The 23,796-nt window shown below is 47.4% G+C and overlaps 1 protein-coding gene across 7 annotated transcripts in view; it reads right to left on the bottom strand.

Moving 5' to 3' along the window:
• The window catches only part of DIP2C (disco interacting protein 2 homolog C), a 401,012-nt gene that overhangs the window by 105,051 nt on the left and 272,165 nt on the right, over nucleotides 1-23,796 (bottom strand). For all 7 annotated transcript variants that reach the window (XR_014296333.1, XM_082647854.1, XM_082647852.1 and 4 more), the window contains 7 exons: nucleotides 11,581-11,720; nucleotides 9,198-9,334; nucleotides 7,813-8,021; nucleotides 6,675-6,789; nucleotides 5,998-6,199; nucleotides 3,942-4,051; nucleotides 2,557-2,637 (listed from right to left, as the gene is read on the bottom strand). Coding sequence is in view for 6 of the 7 variants with exons in the window: in XM_082647854.1 (XP_082503980.1) it covers nucleotides 2,557-2,637; nucleotides 3,942-4,051; nucleotides 5,998-6,199; nucleotides 6,675-6,789; nucleotides 7,813-8,021; nucleotides 9,198-9,334; nucleotides 11,581-11,720 (994 nt within the window). In the remaining variant the exon portion in view is untranslated. The remainder of the gene's footprint in view (nucleotides 1-2,556; nucleotides 2,638-3,941; nucleotides 4,052-5,997; nucleotides 6,200-6,674; nucleotides 6,790-7,812; nucleotides 8,022-9,197; nucleotides 9,335-11,580; nucleotides 11,721-23,796) is intronic.

A 23,796-nucleotide genomic window follows, 5' to 3' on the forward strand; every position in this document is an offset into this window, starting at 1 on the left:
TCCACGATTTGCAGTGAATCACATCCTCACTTCCTACTATAAACCTCTCATAACAACTCTGATCCTATCGACTGCATTGCCGTGGAGGAGGGCATACGAGTGAATACTGTGAAAAGACAGGATGCCAACGGGTAACCGTTTTAAGGGAGCCACGACCAAGTTGGGGAATTCACAACCAACGGAAGGGGCTGTCCAGGACAGAGGAAGCCTGGAAGCGCATTGGGGACCTATGCTGGAAGGACAGTGTTTGGGTATTTTGAGTAAAACACATTATTAGAATGAATTTCACCTGTTTCTTTATACTTTTTTTCAATATTGCTTTTAGAAAACATTAAACTGTGTGTGTGGCTTGCGCTGTATTTCTATTGGACAGTGCTGAACTAGAAGGTTGAGTGAGTGGAAATGACACTGTAACCACCATGGAAATGATGCTCTTGACCTTCGGTTCAGGTTGAACACTTGTCATAAGTGTGCACATGGGGTTGGAGAGGCTGGGAATGAACACAGATGCCTGGCTCCGATATGACCCTTCCAGCTGTTTGGATGTAGCTGCCTTCACGTCAGCAGAGCCTCAGGAGATAAGGTCATGTCTGAAGGGAGGCTGCTGTAGACCACGCTGTCCCTGCGCTGACCTGAAGTAAACTTTCTCATGGCCTTGACCTCCACAGCTCACCCCATCAGACCTTCTGTTGCTGCTGACGAAGTCCTTCTAGAATACGAGTCATTTCTGGTGAACACATTTCTCCTAATGATCCAATGTCTAGCCACAGAAAAGGACGGTGAACTCAGGGTCTGGAAATGGGGTTGATCTGCCCTGCACATTGCCAGTCCCCAAGCGAGATGCAGTTAGCATGGCTGTTTTCCTCCCACTGACAGGACTATAGTCTATGAACATGCCTGAATCATTTTTGAATCTTTGTGTTTGGGACAGCTAAGAAATTTCCTCTTACCCAGAGCTCTGGAGGGGTCAAGCTGCAGGGTAGGGAAAAGGGATGCCGACCCAACTCTCGCCCCCTTGCTGCCCACAGTTCACGGGGGATGGCAGGCCTATCCTGGGGACGTCCTGTCCTACCTCGTCACGTCAGCACCACGGCCCCACTCAGGGAGCTGAGTGAAGGGGCTCTGAGTAGGAGTCCTTCCCAGGGGCTGGGGGACAGGCTGCAGTGTGGCTCCAGCTCCAGCTGCCCCTCTGAAGGTGCTGTTGGAAACCTCTAGAGGCCACGAGAGACTCTGGAGAAAGAAGGGGAAGTCCCCAACAGTCTCCAGGAGACACGCCACGTGCACAGGACGAAGAAAGTCAGAAGAAGCAATTGGAGAGACAGGACAGCACCAACCGGCGACGGTGCCAGGAAAAGAGAGTCTTATCTGTGTTTACAGGCTGAGGAGGAGCCAGAGGAAAGAGACGGATGAGAGCAGCAGGGCAGGCACGTTTCAGATGCGACGCAGGGCCTCCTGGTCACCACACGACCGTCGGGCTTGCCCTGCGTCTCACCACCACGCACCTGTGCACAAGAGCATTTATCCTGGGAAGAGGGTCCACTAGGCCCAAGCGTAGGCACCAAAAGGCAAGGGTAGCAAGCGTTCCTCACAGAGGCTGGGGTGCGGGAGTTTTTTCTAAGATTCTTCCTGGGGTTGGTCTTGAACAGACACAGTGAACAAGAAACTGCTGAGGTCAACTCAGCACGCAAGGCAATTCAGGACAAGCTGTGTCAGAGGAGGACCAGAGGTTACTTCTACCAACTAAATCACCGCAAAACTTGTCTGTAGCTGGATATCCAAATTATAGGTTCAGGGAGTAACTTATATTGTTGGCATTTCCTTTCACTTGTCCTTAATCTACTGCTTTAAATGACAAGAGGTGCCTTCGCGCACTAAGATTTTGCCATTTTGCAACTGTGAAGAACTTCTTAAAGTTGCAAGTACCCATGCTTGTCAAGACGACCTACGTTAAATTTATTTTTCAGGCCTTATTTCCAAAGCAAACACAAAGTTAACAAACGTATTAAAGACTTCTGCATTTAACGTTTATTGTTAGTACTATTTCTTGCCTTACTCTTAAGTACTATTAGGGAACACTATCTGAGGAGTTTGCTTTTCTAATACGAGATGTAAATATGAACTTTAATTATAAAATAGAAATTATTTTCATTCCTAAGAATGAAAGCCTATAACTAAAACATGACTTCTTATAAAAAAAAGGAGTTGAGTAATAAAAATAAAGACATAAATACCTCATAGATCTGCAATTGTTCTGTTGTAGACATTCATCACTCATTTTGAGGGGAAGGGAAATATTGCAAAACAGTATTGCTAACATACACACAAAAATATGTGTACACACACGCACACACACACACACACATACACATGCTCAAACCCTTATATTTCAAAGCAACCTTTCTTAGGTGAAAAGGTCTCAGTCAAAATAGCAACAAACAAACAAACAAAAGGATTCAGGTAAGACTGAGGAGAAAGGTTTGAGTGGAGAATATGATACAGAAGCATGAAATTGTGGACCACACAGGGAACGACCAGGGCACACGGGCGGGGCCTCACCCTACAGTTGAGCAGCGTGTACAGCACGTGATCAGGGGTGGTCTGCGCCCTCCACTGCAGGACCTCCGAGAGGAACAGGAACTGGAACAGAGCACAGCCATTAGGTCTAGACTGTCCTGGGGGGGTTGGGCTGGCCTCAACATCTAAAAGTTTAGTCTGTCTGGGTGCTTTTAAGGTGGATTAAGACAGCGAGAGGATAATCCCATATAAATATAATTGACAGAATAAGCAGGTGCTCACAGTGCTTTCCTGACAGTGATTTGGAACTCACTGTGCTTGATTCAGACCCAGGAGTCAGAGGGCTGGTGCCATGCCACCATGAGGGAAGTTTTCTGAAACCTGCCCAAGGATGGGAAGACTCTATTCCCCTTATAGACAGAGTAGCCGACACAGAAAAATCCTCTCCTGGGGCTTCCAGAAGATGCAGCAGTGATTTCTGGGGGTTGGAATGACAGAATCAGAGCTACCCTGTTTCAAAAATGGGCTCTCTTAAATTTGTTGTGTTTACAATGGCCATCCCTGAAGTCATTCAATAGCTCTGCAGGTCACACAGGTGACACACACCCACTGACTCAGTCTCTAGTAACAAGGATGGCCCTGTTTAATGTCAGGACACAGCACTAGTGTCAGGATACAGGAAACACCCACATCTTCACCTTAATCCATTTTATGATGGAAATGTACTGTGAGGTGGGGAACATGGTGATCAAGTGCTTTCAGTGAACGTGTTACTACATGTTACCAAATTGGCAACATCTTAAATGGTTGATTTTGTCACATTTCCTGGGAGCCCATTTAGAGTGGGACCACCTTTTGGTGAATCATGAGCGTTCTCAAGGCTGAATGTTCTAATGGGGACTTGTAGCTATGTGTGACAAACTGTGTGTCTGATGTTTAAGTGGAGTGGGGCCCAAGGATTCCTCCTACAGCTCCCAAGGCTGCTTTAAGAATGTCTGGCTCCCAAACCTGGGTTTTGCATTGACGTTTTCTTGAATTCCAACCATCAAAGGACTGAAGCCTCACTGTAAGGTGGCTGTGAGGCAGTGTGAGTGTCAAATCAGGGCTGGAGGGAGAATCAGGAACAAGTGCTTAGGGGATGCTAGGACACGACAGGGATTGCAGACACTGGCCTCAGGCCTGCTAGTCATGGGACTGCATCACCTACCCATGCAGTCCTACAACACTGCACCCTCAGCAAACACGTTTTCCTTATAAAATTACACAGACATCTCTTGCAGGACCAAGAGGGCAGGTAGGAAGAAAGGTCATCAATGGTAGATACTGGGCTGCCAGACAGGGCAAGTGGGAGTTGGTGACGCCTGTGATACAGCATCTGGGCAGGAGTGGAGAAGAGCCCAGGCGGACGTCTGACCCTCAGCTCTCACCTTCCGGGCCTGGTCATTGTCTTCTATCTGGCCCAGGTCTCTGCCGCTGGCCTGTGCGATCCTCTTCCCAGACACCAGGTTTCCCACCATCACAGAGGCAGGGCCGATCTCTGCAAAGAAGCAGCGGCACACACGTGAGGAAAACACGAGTGAAGTTCCTGAGAACATAACTTCTCACTTTGGGAAGAAGCCTACTCTGGGGAAATCCTTTCAAAGACGTAGCTTTGAAAAATCTAATTAGAACAGGATTTCAAGTAAGTCACTACCATGAAAATGACAGCAAATATGAACAAGCCTCAAGTAAGGGTACACAGAAATAACGCTTTCACCAAATTCCTATAAGTGTTCTTCCAGGCCGCTGCCTTTGTTCTCCAGTTAGGGAGATGCTGACATCTATTCATTTAGTATTTGTTAAAAAACAAACAAACAACAAACAGTTTTTTGAAGACAAAGTTATATAACCTCCAATATTTAACAAGAATAGATGAGATAACCAGGTACCATTAGAGAATCCTTTCCTTACAACTGCCAATCACACGAAGCTGCATTTCTGTGCTGCCTGTAAGAGCGGTGTGGATCCTGGTACCTGCCATGGGTGCCCTGAGGAGGAAGGCGCCCAACCTGGCTCTCAGAGCCTGTTCACTGGGCCACGCATCCCTGTCATGGGTTCCTAGATGTCTGACAGGTGTCTGAGCCCTGCAGCCCTGCAACGGTCATGCATCTGCCAACGATCCCTCAGCATAAATGTCTGTCCTGAATTCTGCTGTCACAAACTGCGTCTCCAACACCTGGGCCCACTGGCCACCGGGTCGAGGCATCTGATGATGGACCAAGGTTAAAGGTGGGAGAAGGAGGTTGGGACAGTGAGTGAGGACACCCCGGGGAGCCGAGACACTCCTGTCGATTCCGTAAGAACACGGCGAGAGCCACGCTGTGGCAATCCCGGTGCTGCTGCTTGCACAGAGGGGCAAAGTCGGCGAGCCTGGTACCTGCTTTCCTCCTGCAGTATCAGCGTCCTCACCTGAATCTGGAGAGACCGCTCACCCCCATCTCATCAAGCTCACTTCTGGGGGTGCCCTGGGGATGGGCTGGTTCCTATATCTACCACCAACTGTGCTGTGCCCAGTACCCACCAGCCACCTCTAGCTGACTCGCCAGGAACTCTGCCCGTGCTGTCACTCTTCATCGGTGGAGTGAAGAGTTGTCAGGGCTGGGCCTGTCTCTCCTACACTCTGGACCCACAGCCTTAGGCAGTTCCTGAACCCCTCTGTGGTACGATTTCCTAATTTCCTTGCAAAATGGAGATAAGAGGACGAAATCCATGAGGATGAAATGAGTTAATACATGTAACGTGTGGACAAGCAGCCTGCCTGTGCCAGGCACTGTTGGTTGTCGTCCTAATACCCCAGCCCAAGCTCATCCTGGCTGCCTCCGAGGTCTGTCTGCACATCAAGCCTGGAGGCCTGGGGACCCTCCATCACTACACTGGCGGAAGAGTTGATTCCTCACCACCATATTCTTGCAATGAATTCGTTTTCACTGATAACTGTGTGCAGCCTTAAAGACTATGATCAATTAGCTGCTAGGAGGATCAAGTCAGATGGTAGATAATTACGTGTTCCCCAAATTGCAAAGCAGCACACAAATGTTTACCACCATGACAACATCACGAGTAGATCTGTACGATTCCTCACAGGCTTCCAGCTGCTGTGACTCATGAAACAGGTATGGAAGCCTTATTCTAATTTGTTCAACAGGAAGCCGTGACCCTGAGAGGTTCTCTGCCAAAGGCCACCCAGGAGGTCTGACAACTGCCAAGAAGGCTAGGCTCAGGCACCGCCAACACCTCTCCAACCAAGTGGTCTACAGCCCCTGCTGTCTGGACTCTGCTGCATTCTATCCCATGCTTGGTAGAAAGACATCGCTTAGTGGGAGGCTGACTTGCCTGGGAGTGTGTGATGGGAGACGGGAGGGGAGGGAGGCTGAGAACTGTGGTCAGCGTGGCCCCCACCCAGCTCCAGGGCCATCCCGGGCCTGCACGGCCCTCCAGATGTACCTGGTTGCTTCTGCCGAGGCTTGGGCAGGTTTGTGACGCACGTGTGGGGGCACATCAGGACATTGCAGGGGTGAAGTGAGCCCTCCAGGAAAAGCTGCTTCGTTTCTGACAAATGGATGCCACCGAGTGGGGTTTTGGGGAGGGTGTTTGCTGGAACCAATGCCAGACAATAAACCCCAACCTGATGTATACTGTCGATTGCCTGGAAGGTCGTGAGAGAGGGAACCGTGTTAAAATAGGTATCATGAACAGGCATGGAGCAAATACTCAGACTGTGAAAATCACAACACACAGAAGCAGGTGCAGCACCCGTGATGCTCCTGGCATGGAGACGCTGAGGTCAGAGGAGGGCAGGCTCGCCAAACTGAGCAGAATACAGTTTTCATAGCACTTGTGGGACACCACACACACAAGAGTTCGCACACTGGGAGAAAAGAAAGCACGCTCTCAAGGTCATAACCAAAAGGTCCTGCTGTGACCTCCACGAGCGAGCGGGAGGCCAGTTCTGCAAACCTCTGAACCCTAAGCCTGGTCTGTTTAGCACCTTCCCTAGAAGGCAACTGTAAGTTTCATGGCTGATGCAATCTCTGGTCAAAAGGAGGGATGATCAAAGAGCACAATGGTGCAGGGAAGCTCACGTGAGCCCAGGAGAGGGGCTCGGGGCAGGAGCGAGCTACCTGCAGCACCCTGCTCATCCACTGGAAGCTGTCCTCCTCCGTGGAGTCCGGCCTCTGCTCAGCCACGATCACGATCCTCTCGTCGTGCAGGACGGTCACCGAAAACACGGCTATTCTGTGGGGACAGACAGAAAATCGCGGTGATCACATGCTGGAGAGGCTCACGAAGGGATTGGCCCTGCCATAAAGCGCTTCGCAGCTGTTACGACTGCAGAGCTCAAGGGTTCCCAGTGCCAACTACCACCTTGACGGGAAATTGCAGCTTCCAACTCCCAGGTGCTCACCCAAGGAAGTGTGGCTTTGGGGGAGAAGCCTGGCAAAGCCGGAGGGCAGAACCACCACACTTCCTGTGGAGGTAGCCCGTGGCTTTGGGTGACGGGCCTCATGCCTCGGGACAGAGGAGTCAAGTGCAGGTATCAGAACGGCTGAAATTTACTGAGCCGTGCGACTTGCATCTTGAGTTTGCACCTGCGAAGCGATAGTCTCCCAATCAGCAGAAATCTGCCATTTGGGAGCTAATGGTTTTCTGCTAGCTGCGTCTGCCTCTCATGGGAAGCACAAAATGTGGCGAATGGCCCTCCAGGGTGCCCTGTGCACGAAGGTGGCTCGGCTACCCCCAACCCCAAGCTCTGCTTCCTCCTGCTCCCACTAGCTCGGCAACTCAGGGTGAGATCCAAAGCAGCTGACTTCCTCCAAATCGGCAAAACCTCAGGAGCCATGGTCAGCGATCCAGTGTCGGTTGTGTGCCAAGCTGGGGTTGGGGGCACCGCCGGGAAGAAACCCATGGGAGCCAATTTCCAGGCAGTTTGTGGCTCAACTGTTACCTCTGGGTGAATGAGCTGCAGCAAGAGAAATGCTTGGCTCTTTTCTCTGTGTAGTTACTTACTAAAAATAAGATTTTCAAATGGACGTTCTTATTTAACGTGGAAGAGAATTTAGTGAAAGTATATTTACGGGGCTCAGAACAGTTTCATAAAATTGGACATTCAGAACTGCATGGAATCTCAGAAGTAACAGAGTCCAGTGGCTTCATTTGACAGAGGAGGACACCAAGTCCCGTTAGTTTAAGCAATTTTTTGCAGTTTTACACAGAAAGTGTAGTCTGCGGAGAACTGTGCCAACCACAGAGGGCGCTCACCTTCCCCTGTACACGAACTTCATGGGCTCCACGGCCAGTGCTGTGGCCACGATGTCATCGGCATTGTGTCTGCGCCCACTGACCACCATGAGCCCGTCCATCTTGCCCACCACGAACACAAGGCCCCCAGGGCCGACGAAGCCCAGCAGGCCCGTCCTCACGAAGGGGTACTCGCTGACCGGGGCCCCCGAGCTCGTCACCGGGAACACCTGGGGACAAAGAGCTCTGAGTGCCCAGCAGGGCCCGGCCTCCACCCTCCTCCTTGGAGCCCACTGGTCCTGCTTCCCCCGAGCTGGGTCTCCTCACCTGACCCTGGCTGGAGAAGCCCAGGTCCGCATAGCTGCTGTGAGCGCCAGCCTGCGGGCACCTCCCCTCCCTCCCCAGCTCTCACAGCTCGTCCCACCGGCCCATGCGCAGGGGCCTCTGAAGAGGCCTGCCACTGTCTAACAGACACTAATTCATTCTTCTGCTTATAAAACCACAGCATAAAAATGGTTAAGTGGAGAAGCAAGGTGCATTTTAAATAACATCTGTCAGTTGTAAAGTAATTCCTGTTCATTAAAATGCTATTTTTCCTTACTGGAAATACACTCAAAAGAAAAATACAGAGGAAGCAGGCCCCACCACGAGTTCAAACTCGATCCCTAGTTTCCTCAACCCACCCGACAGGTAAGTCGCAAAGAAAAGGAGATAAGTTTTCTTTAGACTGTGTTTGGCTGTTTCAGGGGCACTTAGAAACCTGAATCTACATTCAACAAAGCTGCCTGTACAAGGCACCACACCACATGTGTTCACATCTGAAGTTCTACATGTTAATAAATGTATCCCCAAACAACTCATGTTTGCTGACATACAACTTAGTCAAAGTGTGCTCCTTCTAAGGTCAGGCACACTTGGTGAAATGATACGAATTCTGAGAATGCTGGGTTTACTGGGCAGTGTGTGCATGTGTGTGCTAACTGCATGCCACACCCATGTGCACACGGCACAGACACACACTCGTGTGGTAGAGGTAGATGTGCAGTGTACATGTCTGGCCGAGGCTGACAGGCCCCAAGGGGGCCACTGCTCCCTCCCCTAGCACGGCCGTGCACACTCTCCAGCCCCCACCTGTCAGCTGCTGCTCTTCCTAAACAGGTGAGAATGGCAATGAACAAAAAGGCCCCTTTTAAAAAAACTGTACTTGCTCTTTCTCAACTCTGGTTATGAGGTGCAAACAACGCTGCTGAGTCAAATGTATTGAAAACTATAAAAATAACGGCAGGAGAAAGTGCAGCCATTTTAATCACTATGAATACGTTTTATTGAGAAATTACCATCTTCTCTTTCACGTCTATTCCACGCACCTGGCAAGGGCTGTCTGACAGGGCTCACCTCCCACCTACCTCGAAGGTGTTCTTGGTCATACCCGAGAGGCCGTAGTAGGACGTGCCCGTGGCAACTGCGCACATGCAGAGCTCCCCGACTTCGTCCGTCCTGCACAGCTGGGGAACCCCGTCCGGCTTCACCGAACACATGATGGCTGAACGCAAAACGAAGCACAGTGATGTTAGAGAGGGAGGGAGGGAGGGAGTCAGAGAGAAGAAATGAATGAATATGAAAAAGAACCCAAACGAGCAGAAGCAGTGTCTGCAGCAAAACCACAGGTGAAAGCGAGCAGGTCCTCACAGTCCCTGAGGCAAGTGAGTTTCCATGTTGCAGCAAAACCTCATATTTTATAGTTGTGACATCAGTAAATAATTCCAATTGCTTTAATTTTAGTGTGTAAATGGCATGTAAAGGGAGTAACCGTTTCTGCCATCCAGACATGAGGACGACACTTAGAACACGCCTGAGCGTCACTGCCGCACGCTGAGCGTCATTAGCCAGCCCACACAGCCTCCAAGATGCAGCCTGAGCCCTGAAACCAACGAGCAGGAGACACTTGCTCAACAGCCTCTCAGGCTTTTCCAAACAGAACGCCTCCCCCATCCCACGGGAATCTCAGTCTTTGACCTCAGATTCCCCGTCAAGGTGTGCCCTTCAGGGAAGGCTGGCGGATGCTAATTTTCCTGTTTGCAGAGCGCCAGCGATCAGGGCTGAAGCTGGTGTTTCAGGGAGGTTGTGGGTGCACCGAGTGACAGCTGAGCTGGGCAGAAAGAGTCATAAGGCTGCCCCTCATCCCCAGGTTGGTGTTAGGTGACAGGAAGTGCTGTGTCTAAAAAGAGACCCGCTCAAAACATGGGAAGATTTCAGCTCACTCATGGTAAGAAAAGTTCAAATTAAAATGACACCAAAGTATTCTTTACCCCTCAAACTGGTAAAAATCAGAAAGTCTGAAAATACACTGGGCATGAGGGAGTGGAGAAAGAGGGGCGTCACCCGCTAGCAGCAGGAATATCAATCCTTATGATCCTTCTGAAGGACAGCCTCATCAGAGTCACTTGGGTGTGTGCCCTTCACACTGCACGTTTCTAGAACTCTCCCTGTTAGCTCTTCCTCACACCTCTGCAGGCTGGAGCACAGATGAGTTACTGCATCAACCACACTGCAGGGGCAAAAAGTGGAAAATCGCCCAATGGAAAGGGTTTGGATAAACTATTATGTGTTCAAACACCATAATGCTCCTCAGCCTGGAAGGGAATGTGTGAGCTCTTCACGTGCTGCTAACAAACGAGCTTCAAGATTCAAGATATGAGCAGGCACGAAGGGCTCTATTGTTACGTGAAATTTTAAAGAAACAGGAAAAAGAATATGCCAGTGTGTGTGTGTGTGTGTGTGTGTCTGTGTCTGTGTGTGTGTGTGTGTCTGTGTGTGTGTGTGTCTGTGTGTCTGTGTGTGTCTGTATCTGTGTACATGTTGCCTGCATGTCTCCACTGTGGTTGCCTCCAGTGGCTGGAAAGGAGGCTTTTCACTGTACAGTTTTCTCATCTTTTGAGGTTGGAACCACGGGGAATTTCTTTATTTGAAAAAGCAAGAAAGGAATGGAGCCAGGAGGCCTGGCTGAAGCTGCAGCTGAGCTGAGCATGTGCCTGGCTTTGGGGTTAGGTTGTATGTGGATGCGACTGCCCCCTGATGAGGCGAGACAACACCCATGTGCGTGGAGGCTCATCAGGAGAAGGTCCAGACTCTGGAGGAACTGCCCCAGGAGAGGGGGCCCACTCCCCGGGGACGCCATGTGAAGAGTGAGGAGAGGCAGGGCCAGGGAGGGAGCCCTACAAATCAGACCGGGGCTCCTTCCTGCCAGCAGAGCTGTTCCAGCTGCACTCCCTGGGGCCCCCGCGAGGCCTCAGGAGGTGTCCCAGCACAGGGCAGGGGTGGAGAGGCAAGAGGGCTTCATCAAGGCAGGTCCTTCTGCCGGGAGCTTGTCTGTATGCAACGCGGAAATGATTTCTGTGACTTAAACAAGGGCTCTTGTGCTGCAGGCAAGCTTCCATAAGGGTTTGGCCCCCAGCGCACCAGGACGACCAGCAAGAAGCTGACCTTTGCATGGGGAGAAGTTGCCCAGGTGACTCTGGGGGTGGAGAGTGGCCCCGGGTGCCTCCTGGGGTCCCAGGGTGCATGTGACATAGAGGCCTTTCCTCAGCCTCATGAACATTTTGGGTTTTCTTTTATCAGGAGGGGCCGTGTTACCGCACCTCCTGGGCTGAAGCTTGGCGAACATGGGACCAGACTGGAGGTCAGGCCGAGGTGGGCACGCTCACAGCCGGGGACAGGGATGCCAGCCAGGGCAGCACTGGCAGCTGGTCCCCGGCTGGGCTCTGACTCTGCGCCTGTACCCGCGCTCACCTCCAGGCATCACGAGGCCGACGTCCTGCACGGTGAGGACAGACAGCTTTTCCTCCGAGTCCACCCGGATGACCCCATAGGTCAGCCCGTGCATGGAGAGGACGCCGCGGCCTGGGGGCTGGTTGCTGTCATCGGTGGGCCTGTAACGGCAGTTTGCGTCTGGTTAGAAGCACGTCAGCTGTCTGAACACAGATATGCATGTAAATATGCTGCATGCACACCAAGGTTGCACCTTTGGGCCCTGAAGGCCTCTGAAGGCAGGTGTGGCTGCCACACGTCCCTGTGCTCTTCTCAGCACCTGTTTTCTCTGTTCAAGAGACACCAATGTCTGCTCCTTCTACTTCTGGGCTCCTGAGAAGTGTAGAGACGCCGAGGGACTCCCTTGTCCCCCTGCCCTCCCCTTACATGTGTCCACCAGAGAACGACCAACTCCTTTTCGCACCCACTCCTTTCTCTGCAAGGTTGGATTTCCCAGGTTTGAAAACGGCTAAGAAGGGAGAGTCACGTCTCCAAGAAGGACGATGACAGGAGTGAGCAGAAATGCTAGACTGCCTGTGTGGCCTCCAGGCCAGACGTGCACTGTGTGGGCACAGGCTCAGTATTTGTAAAAATCGGCAATTATTTGGATGAGAGACCACATATAAAGTGCTTGATGGCTGGGGGAAAGTACAGCTTCACCACATCCATGGTCTGCCTTCGCCACCGTCCATGGGCTCTGAGGCTGCCCCGGCCTCACCTCTGCTCTTGTTCTCCCTGCTTCCACGCAGCATCCAGCCCTGCTCTCCCTCCAAACCCCAGCCCACCCCCTCCGGGGCCCTGGCCTCCTTCTTGCCTCTGGCAGACGGCCTCGTGGCCCTCTCCCTCACTGTCCTCCAGGGTGGTCCCGTCTCCATAGCAGGAACCATCTAACTATCTGTCCACGTCTCCTCCAGGAGGGCAGGAGGGTTTTCTTTTGGTCACTGCAGAGCCCCCACCCCTGGAGTAGTGTACAGCAATAAATGTCTGCTGACTAGATCAGGGAACAAATAAATTAAAACATTTCTAAGATCATGGATTTTATCCCTGCAAGCTAAAGATTCTTCAATGTAAGCAAAGTGAGAGAGTGCAGTTTAGGTAAACATCACATTTGTTTCTCTAATTTTCCATATACAAATGCTTAAGGTAGTTTTAGGATCTAAAATATGGACTATAAATAGAAGTTTCGGGCTTCCCTGGTGGCGCAGTGGTTGAGAGTCTGCCTGTCGATGCAGGGGACACGGGTTTGTGCCCCGATCCGGGAAGATCCCACATGCCGCGGAGCGGCTAGGTCCATGAGCCATGGCCACTGAGCCTGCGCGTCCGGAGCCTGTGCTCCACAACGGGAGAGGCCACAACAGTGAGAGGCCCGCGAACCGCAAAATAAAATAAATTAAAATAAAAAAAATAGAAGTTTGCTATATGGCTTTAAAGTATCATCAAAGTTTATAATGAAACTAAAACCATAAATGGGAAAACACAGAAGTTAAAATTTGCAAAAAGAGATCTAATTTGAGTGAAGTAACTGGTGTATTTAAAAAAGAAGCATATGTTATATGTCAATTATATCTCAATTTTAAAAAGTAAAGAAGTATAAGAGTCTGAAAATCGAACTATTCCATCTGTAACAATCAAAAAGAGTAGTGCTAAAAGGATGTAAAATGAAAGTCGCCCAAATAATAAGACCCACATGAAACCACCTGGAAATGAGCCCCAAACACTGGAACTGATATTGATCTCCTGGCTTTTTTCTTTTCCAAAGATCCCAACAAATCAACCCTTTGAAATGAAAGACAGGAGTCCTGCAGGAACCCTCTGCGGCCAGGGCTCCCTCACCCTCGTCCTCGGTCAAGACCCCACATGAGAGTCAGAAATCATAAGCCTAAGTGACTGCTGTAGGCTGAACTGTGTCCCCACAAAAGACACGTCCCCGTCTTAACTCTCTGAACCTTGAATGTGACCTTACTGGGAAACAGCGTCTTTGCAGAAGTAGTCAGTTAGGAAGAGATTATGGGTCTGCAAGCCAAGGGTTGCTGGTACCACCAGAAGCCGGAGGGAGGCCCGGGACAGATTTCCCATCAGAGCCCCCAGAAGGAACCAACCCTCCTGACACCCTAATTTCAGACTTCCAAACTCCACAACTGTGAGAATAAATTTCTATTGTTTACAGCCACCCAGTTTGAGGTACTTTGTTATAACAGCCCTAGCAAATGAATTCTCCAGCTAAGTAACATAATTTAAAAGTGCACCTGTTTTAGGACTTCCCTGGTGGTGCAGTGGTTAAGAATCCACCAGCCAATGCAGGCGACATGGGTTCGAGCCCTGGTCCGGGAAGATCCCACATGCCACGGAGCAACTAAGCCTGTGAGCCACAATGACTGAGCCTGTGCTCTAGAGTCCATGAGTCACAACTACCGAAGCCCGTGCGCCTAGAGCCCATGCTCTGCAACAAGAGAAGCCACCGCAATTAGAAGCCCACACACCACAATGAAGAGTAGCCCGTGCTCGCCACAACTAGAGAAAGCCCGTGTGCAGCAACGAAGATCCAACACAGCCAAAAAAATAAATAAATAAATTTAAAAGTGCACCTGCTACATCTCAAATAAACAACGTAACCTTACACCTAAAACAATTAGAGAAAGAAGAACAAAAAAACCCCCAAAGTTAGCAGAAGGAAAGAAATCATAAAGATCAGATCAGAAATAAATGAAAAAGAAATGAAGGAAACGATAGCAAAGATCAATAAAACTAAAAGCTGGTTTTTTGAGAAGATAAACAAAATTGATAAACCATTAGCCAGACTCATCAAGAAAAAAAGGGAGAAGACTCAAATCAATAGAATTAGAAATGAAAAAGCAGAAGTAACAACTGACACTGCAGAAATGCAAAGGATCATGAAAGATTACTATAAGCAACTATATGCCAATAAAATGGACAACCTGGAAGAAATGGACAAATTCTTAGAAAAGTACAACCTTACGAGACTGAACCAGGAAGAAATAGAAAATATAAACAGACCAATCACAAGCACTGAAATAGAGACTATGATTAAAAATCTTCCAACAAACAAAAGCCCAGGACCAGATGGCTTCACAGGCAAATTCTATCAAACATTTAGAGAAGAGCTAACACCTATCCTTCTCAAACTCTTCCAAAATATAGCAGAGGGAGGAACACTCCCAAACTCATTCTACGAGGCCACCCTCACCCTGATACAAAAACCAAAGATGTCACAAAAAAAGAAAACTACAGGCCAGTATCACTGAACATAGATGCAAAAATCTGCAACAAAATACTAGCAAACAGAATCCAACAGCACATTAAAAGGATCATACACCATGATCAAGTGGGGTTTATCCCAGGAATGCAAGGATTCTTCAATATAAGCAAATCAATCAATGTCACAAACCATATTAACAAACTGAAGGAGGAAAACCATATGATCATCTCAATAGATGCAGAAGAAGTTTTCAACAAAATTCAACACCTGTTTATGATAAAAACCTTCCAGAAAGTAGGCATAGAGGGAACTTACCTCAACATAATAAAGGCCATATATGACAAACCCACAGCCAACATCGTTCTCAATGGTGAAAAACTGAAACCATTTCCTCTGAGATCAGGAACAAAACAAGGTTGTCTACTCTCACCACTATTACTTAATTTTGGAAGTTTTAGCCACAGCCATCAGAGAAGAAAAGGAAATAAAAGGAAGCCAAATTGGAAAAGAAGAAGTAAAGCTGTCACTGTTTGCAGATGACATGATACTATACATAGAGAATCCCAAGATGCTACCAGAAAACTACTAGAGCTAATCAATGAATTTGGTAAAGTAGCAGGATACAAAATTAATGCACAGAAATCTCTTGCATTCTTATACACTAATGATGAAAAATCTGAAAGAGAAATTAAGGAAACACTCCCATTTACCACTGCAACAAAGAGAATAAAATACCTAGGAATAAACCTACCTAAGGAGACAAAAGACCTGTATGCAGAAAACTACAAGACACTGATGAAAGAAATTAAAGATGACACAAACAGATGGACAGAGACACCATGTTCTTGGATTGGAAGAATCAACATTGTGAAAATGACTATACTACCCAAAGCAATCTACAGATTTAATGCAATCCCTATCAAACTACCAATGGCATTTTTCACAGAACTAGAACAAAAAATTTCAAAATTTGTATGGAAACACAAAAGACTCTGAATAGCCAAAGCAATCGTGAGAAAGAAAAACGGAGCTGGAGGAATCAGGCTCCTTGACTTCAGACTATACTACAAAGCTACAGTAATCAAGACAGTATGGTACTGGCACAGAAACAGAAATATAGATTAATGGAACAGAATAGAAAGCCCAGAGATAAACCCATGCACATAGGGTCACCTTATCTTTGATAAAGGAGGCAAGAATATACAATGGAGAAAAGACAGCCTCTTCAATAAGTGGTGCTGGGAAAACTGGACAGCTACATGTAAAAGAATGAAATTAGAACACTCCCTAACACCATACACAAAAGTAAACTCAATATGGATTAAAGATCTAAATGTAAGGCCAGACACTGTAAAACTCTTAGAAGAAAACACAGGCAGAACACTCTATGACATAAATCACAGCAAGATCCTTTCTGACCCACCTCCTAGAGAAATGGAATAAAACCAAAAATAAACAAATGGGACCTAATGAAACTTAAAAGCTTTTGCACAACAAAGGAAACATAAACAAGATGAAAAGACAACCCTCAGAATGGGAGAAAATATTTGCAAATGAAGCAACTGACAAAGGATTCATCTCCAAAATTTACAAGCAGCTCATGCAGCTCAATATCAAAATAACAAACAACCCAATCCAAAAATGGGCAGAAGACCTAAATAGACAGTTCTCCAAAGAAGATATACAGATTGCCAACAAACACATGAAAGAATGCTCAACTTCATTAATCATTAGAGAAATGCAAATCAAAACTACAATGAGATATCATCTTACACCAGTCAGAATGGCCAACATCAAAAAATCTACAAACAATAAATGCTGGAAAGGGTGTGGAGAAAAGAGAACCCTCATACACTGCTGGTGGGAATGTAAATTGATACAGCCACTTTGGAGAACAGTATGGAGGTTCCTTAAAAAACTAGAAGTAAAACTACCATACGACCCAGCAATCCCACTACTGGGCATATACCCTGAGAAAACCATAATTCAAAAAGAGTCATGTACCACAATGTTCACTGCAGCTCTATTTACAATAGCCAGGACATGGAAGCAACCTAAGGGTCCATCCACAGCTGAATGGATAAAGAAGATGTGGCACATATATACAATGGAATATTACTCAGCCTTAAAAAGAAACGAAACTGAGTTATTTGTAGTGAGGTGGGTGGACCTAGAGTCTGTCATACAGAGTGAAGCAAGTCAGAAAGAGAAAAACAAATACTGTATGCTACCACATATACATGGAATCTAAAAAAAAAAAAAAATGTTCTGAAGAACCTAGGAGAAGGACAGGAATAAAGGTGCAGACGTAGAGAATGGACTTGAGGACATGGGGAGGGGGAAGGGTAAGCTGGGACGAAGTGAGAGAGCGGTGTGGACATATATACACTACCAAATGTAAAATAGCTTTTGGGAAGCAGCAGCATAGCACAGGGAGATCAGCTCGGTGCTTTGTGACCACCTAGAGGGGTCTGATAGGGAGGGTGGTTGGGAGACGCAAGAGGGAGGAGGTATGGGGATATATGTATATGTATAGCTGATTCAGTTTGCTATACAGCAGAAACTATCACACCATTGTAAAGCAATTATACTCCAATAAAGATGTTAAAAAAAAAAAGTGTGCCTGTTTTCATTTTAAAAAGCCACATGAAAGCAAAATGCTGGATCAGCCCAGACATATCCCAAGTATGGGAAGACTGAAGAACTGATCTGTGGTGACCAGCAAGTACCGCACACGAGAAGCTGGAGGAAGAAGTTCCTTTACGACCCAAGAGTGTACAGTTTGTCTGAGTTACGAGATCCACTTTCCTACGTTTAATAACAGTAAGAATCAATATTTAAATACCTTAAAATCATGAACTCCATTTGCTACCGGAAATTTTCAATTGCATCTGTAAAATGGTAGTTATGGAAGACTGAGTTTACTCACCTAAAATGTAAACCGATGGCACTAATCTGGCACTACCGTAACCTATGCTGTGTATTTATATTTATTAGAGTCCCCTGCTAGTCAGAGACACTCAGACACCTAGGTTCTCCCTTGGCAGATTTGCAAAACACATGCGAGAAGGCAGAACAGAAGCACCTGAATTCCTAGGCACAGTACTCGGCCTCGCTGCCCCCGCTCACTCAGACAACTGCATTCCCGGTTCTGTCCCCCAACCTCTCTTCAGGACCTGCTTGCCGACAGCCCCTCCCTCCTGATGGGGGAGCTGTGCTCAGTTGGTGTTTCATGTGCCGGAACAGTCCTGAGCCCTTTACACACCGACTTACTCACTATCACGAACCTGCACAGGCACTACTATTCTCCCATTTCACAGATTAGAAAACCAAGGCACAGAAATGCTAACTTAGTTGCCTGTGTGAGTGGTGGGGCTTGGGGGGATTCAGACCCACAGCAGAGCCCCTGCCCAACCATCCTGTCTCCTTTCCCAACACTTACCCTGCCTCTGGCCTAGGAGACCAAGCACTTTTTAGTTCACTGGAAGTTTTCTTTTCGTGAACTTTTAAAACAGTGATATGAGTAACATGTGAGCACACCCTTCGGATGGACAAAGCAAGCACTGCACAAGAACATACAGCAAAAGGCGAAAGACCCTGCTTATCCTCCAGCCCCTTCAGACCCACTCCCTCCCCTAGGCAGCCACTACCCACACTAAATACGAAGTTCCTGCCTCTTTAATACCCATTTACCTATAAAATACGTGCATACACAAATGTATTTACATCCGCAGAGAAGCAGAACCGCAACATGCACATTCTTCTGCAACTTGCTTTTGTCACCGAATACCTTGCAGATCTTCCCACAGGAGTGTGTGCATGTGAACATATATAGTATGCGTACTGGACACATCAATGAATTGACTTGTTTTAATTATTAGATGGTGTTCAGTAATATGAATATATGTTTATTTTATTTCATTTAATCTGTATGCATTTAGAAATATTTCTGTAAGATACATATCTAGAAAGGGGATGGAGGAATTAAAGAGCATATACATTTAAAATTTTAATAAAGTCTAAGTACCTTCCCAAAAGACTAGGTCATTTTGCAATTCCACTAAGAGTGGATGAGTATCATTACTTTTTCACTCACTAGACATGTCTATTGCACCGTGGACGTTTACGAGTGTTACGAGTGTTAACTAATCTCTTTACAGCGACCCTGTGGGACAGACACAACTGTCCCCCACTCACAGGCAGGAAGGGCATCGCCAAGGCAACAGCGGTGGGGCTGGCCAGGCAGCATGCTCAGAATGGCTTCAGAACACCCGTGCCTTCCACCTTGGTGCTAAGCTGCCCTCAGCCTTACCCGTTTCCACACACTCGTGCCGACACTGATCACCAACCTTATAACTGTTCCCAATATGGTGAGTAAAATGCATTCCTCATTGTTGTTTCAATTTGTATTTCCAGGATTATTAACCAAGTCAGATGATCTTTTTCTCCATTAACACCTTCCTAGGAAATAAAAAGTCCGAGGAGATAAACTAGGTGAGGGAGGAAAAACCAATCCCAACAAGCAAAATTCCTAGGAATTTCAGAACATCCACTTTCATGATCAAAAACAGTAGATTAAATAATGGCAAAGAGAGCCACAGACCCATGTGTCAACTTTCAGGTTCAATTCCAAGGTGAACGGTGTGCTTGTATCTCACAGAGAACACCAATTACAGGAGGAATCGTCCCGGCAATCTCAGGACTACGCAGAACTGGTCTTCACACTCTGAGAAAGCACACAGCTAGGAACGGCCGACACTGCCGTGGCGGCGAAAGGGGAAAAGACCGAGCTGCAGCCAAGGAAGAGGGGAGTCAGCTCAGTGCTCGGCCCCACCAAGAACGAGCTGCCGGGGATGGCCTTCAATCAGGCAGTTTACACCCATTGTCCACTTGTCATGCCATTTCCAGCCTCTGTAACACGCTCAATGCGACTTGAGTTGATCATGCTTCTGCCAATGCCTGAAGAAAGAGCTCCTATACACGCAATGAACACATCAGCAGTTTGCAAACAGCTGGCCAGACTCAAATGTGCATCGATGCCAAGTCAGCAACAAGGGTTACGAGTATTTCCGCTGCCAGGATTCAACAGGGTAACTACACCTCTTTAGTGCCACCGCCATCCTCCAGGCCCTCGGACAGGCAGGACAACAAAGATACAAGGTTGAAACACAGTACTCCCCAAGTTATAAGTTATTTTAATGTAATGTTCTCCCTTTTCTCTGATGAAAGCATTAAAAAAAAAATCAACCCATTTTAAGAGCTATATAACACAGAAAGGACCGTTTTCCCTATATCACATCCTCACCTACCCAGTAAGTATGCAGTTATCAGATTTTCTTCCTGCTAAATATATTATTTAGAGAGGGTTAATTTTCTCCCAGCCAGAAAAGGTATCACACCATACAAATTGTTTACAAGCTGTGTTTTCCATTTGTCCTGGCTACTTTTCCACATCAGAGGGCAATCAGTCAGAACCAGCAAGCCTGCAAGTCCGGGAGGCTGCTTCCCAGAGTCCACTCTCTGTGCATCTCAGTCTCCACCAAAGCAAACTTCTGTGCGCAATTTAGTCCAACACCAAACACAGCAGAACAGACTCAAACACACGCGGTCAGGACAAGATAACACTGTTACTCTGCTCTTTACTGCTACTTCATTAAGTCATTTTAATTTAGATGGTTATCATCTCCAAACTATTTTGTGTTAGAGAAGTTTTAAAATTTTATCTAAATTTTTAGATAAAATGACAAACAACATATTTTTATCTTCTTGTGTTTTAAAAATAAGATTATGGATCTCTAACTCTGACTTTTTTGGGCAGTCAAAAACATTCTTGAAAACCCCACTTCAATTCATAGGCTGTGTTAACTGTTTTGTCACTCTGGATCACTGGTTGGTTTGCCCCTGTCAGAAACCGTCAAATTTCAGTGTCAGATGGGTGCTATATGCTGAGTACAGTGCCATGTTTGGTGTCTTTGCCCGTGGTTTTTGCCCAGCTTTCTAACTTCTGGGTTAGCTGTTTTCAAAGTGGAAGATATTTATGGTGGCAAGGGGGTATCTTCACCATTCTTTGGAATTACTGTTTTAATTACTGTGTTATATAATTATTACCTTTTTATCACCAAAGTGTCAAGGTACTGAAATAATACCTTGCAGTTGAAAGGGCTACATAAAGTTTTTTTTTAGTTCAATCAGTATTATCACAATGTAGATTTAAAAAAATGGACTCTATCATCTATATTCTAGGAGACAGAGACATAATCAGACAGTGACCAAGGAGAAACCCCCCAGTTTTGTAATTCTACTGATGAGTTTAGGCATCACGAATCCATATTTCTCCAATAGTTTTTATTCTACAACTAATCTTCAGAGAAAAAGAAAATACAAAACATTTACCTGGACGATGACAATTTTAAAAAGATGGAAGCAGGTTAAATACCTGGGTAAAAATAAGCCTCCCACAGGAAGCCAGAACAGACTTCAGAGAGCAGCATGGCTTCTTGTCATCACCCGGTGGACACGTGTGTAGGTGGACACTTTAGATACATGTGAACAAGGGCACACAGGAAGACAAACACACGTAAATTCAGGCACACAAGAAGACATATGCATGAAGACAGATACATGTGCACTCAGACATGCGTGGCAACGGACACTCACCAAGACGGACACATGTGAAGACAGGCACGTCTCCTGTCCTTGTTCCATCAAGTTCTCTGACTCAAACATCCTGCATAAACCCCACTCATTTCCTGGGCTGACCTTTGTTTCCTCCTGGGGAGCATCCCTCCTGAGGGGAATGCTGATGGGGCAAGTCTTGGAGTCAGACACAGCCTGGGCAGCACACCTGGGGGCCCAAACCTCGGCCAGGCTCCTGTTGTCAGCTCTCTAGGGCGCCTGCACATCCTGCCCATTTTCAAGCAGGAGGCCTAAGATGACCATGATTCTCTGTGCACCCCAGAGCCTTCCACATTCCCTTTCATGTAGGTGAGAGGTGTTCCGTCGTCTTCAAGAAGAGTGACATCAAGATACTCAATGGCCATGGCCACGGGCACCAACCCACCAGGACCGGCGTCCACTCTGGCAGGACCAGCTCAGACCAGCTCGAGAAGGCTGGCCCTGCACACGGCACTGCGGGCTTCCACCCAAACCCACCGACTGCCTATGCAGCTCTCTTGTAACAACTCAGCTTGCAGATTTACAAACATTATAACAGAAGAGAATCACAGAGTGATACGTGTGATACGTGTTCAGAAGGGCCAAGGCCCTGTAAATCTGAGCAGTGGAGATGCATCTGCAGTTTTTCTTCACTGAGGACCACAGGCAACAACTGAGTGTCATTTTCTACTTAAGTGGATAAAAGCCAAGCAGGCAATCATCTGCTCCCAGCTCCTTACCGCAAGTTCAATCTCCTCTTCAACGCAGGGCAGAACAAGCTGTCCTGGGAAGGTTATTCAAGCACAGGACACAAACACTCAGACGACAGTGCAAAGGAAAGCATCAGCCCCCAATCCCATTTGAGTGAAGGGATGAGCCACAAAATAGGGTGACGTGGCAGCCAACCACTCATTTTTTGTTTTCTTTCCTTTTTCCTTTAAAGATCATCCTTTGAGTAGCAGACAAAGTGAGGATTGCAATGCTTCCCATGATGACTTTATAACATTTAAGAAAGCATCCATTTTGTCCTCACATCAAAATCCACGGGAGCAATGACTAGGCCTCCTGGACCCCCAGTCAAAATGGCTTGAATAGAATGGATCAAAGCTATTTTTACTTAATAACCGGGCCTCTGACTTCTTATGTGTGGAAAGTTCACTTCAAGTTTTAGGAAGAAAATAAGCACAAAGTATTACAAAATAGGTGTAAACACACAGGCTCATTTTCCAAAAGCAAGACTTTTTCCAACCTTTCTGTGGACACAGTCGTGTATATGAACACCAGGAATGGGGAATTTGTCCTCTATTCACAGGTCACAGAGAACAGCCTGCAGAGGAGGACATTCACAAAAATGTAAGTGTGAGTGTTTTCATCAAGTTTGCTTGAAAATGATGTAAGCACGTAAGAAACAAGGACAATGAAAGAAACAGGTTCTAAACAGGAGTCTAGCATGTGTTTCTCTCCTAAAGATATTTACCCCTGAAACAGAGCCCCTGTCGCTGGCTTCACCTCCACGCAGAGCCTGAGAGCGACAGCCGGGTGCAGAGGCCATGCTCTGCACAACCAGCACTCAGTAGCTCCAACACGCAGCACGTGCATAATAACGAGATAAAAAGATGACAACCATCTCGGTGAGACTGAGAAATATGATCAAGGCGAGGGAACGGAACATGAAATAAGAAGCGACCAGGGGGCTATTTAAATTTTGATCACACCATTATTCCTATTTCTACCTAGAAGACTAAAATTGTACCTTTTTTCATCTTTTCATCCCTGTCCCTCGGTTTACTCAGGAACCTGAGAGACGCCAATCACAAAACTGGTGGTCTGAGAAGACACCCCAGCCAACCAGGGCGGGTGGCTCTGGGGAGGGGCTGTGGAAGCCAGATGACTGGAGCCTGAGAGCTGTGCACGCGGGCCGGGGGCGATTTTACCGTATGTGCTCAGTGCAGACAGTGAGGTGGCAGGACCCATGTCCTCCTATGTTTTTTCATGCCTGTGTTCTACTCAGCTCCTGACCCTCCACGGCTGTGCATGCAGCACATAGAGCCCACACATGGCTCCGGGGAGCCCGGGCAGAAGCAAGTTTCCTGCACAAACTCTGGGGTCCAGAGCTTGCTCCTGTGGAATGGATGAAGCCCCCTCTCTCCCTGCCATTATAACATCACCCTGACAGCCTCAGACTGCTGCCCCAGACCCCACCTGCGTCCACGCCTTCTCCCCATCTCTCTCCCTCCTCCTCTCCCCTCCACTTCCTCCTTCTTTCTCCCACTCCTTTTCCCCCCTCCCCCGCTTCCTCCCTCATCTCAGCCTTTCTCATGACCAGC

This window comes from Grampus griseus, assembly GCF_964374135.1.
Source record: "Grampus griseus genome assembly, chromosome: 2".
Lineage (NCBI taxonomy): Eukaryota > Metazoa > Chordata > Mammalia > Artiodactyla > Delphinidae > Grampus > Grampus griseus.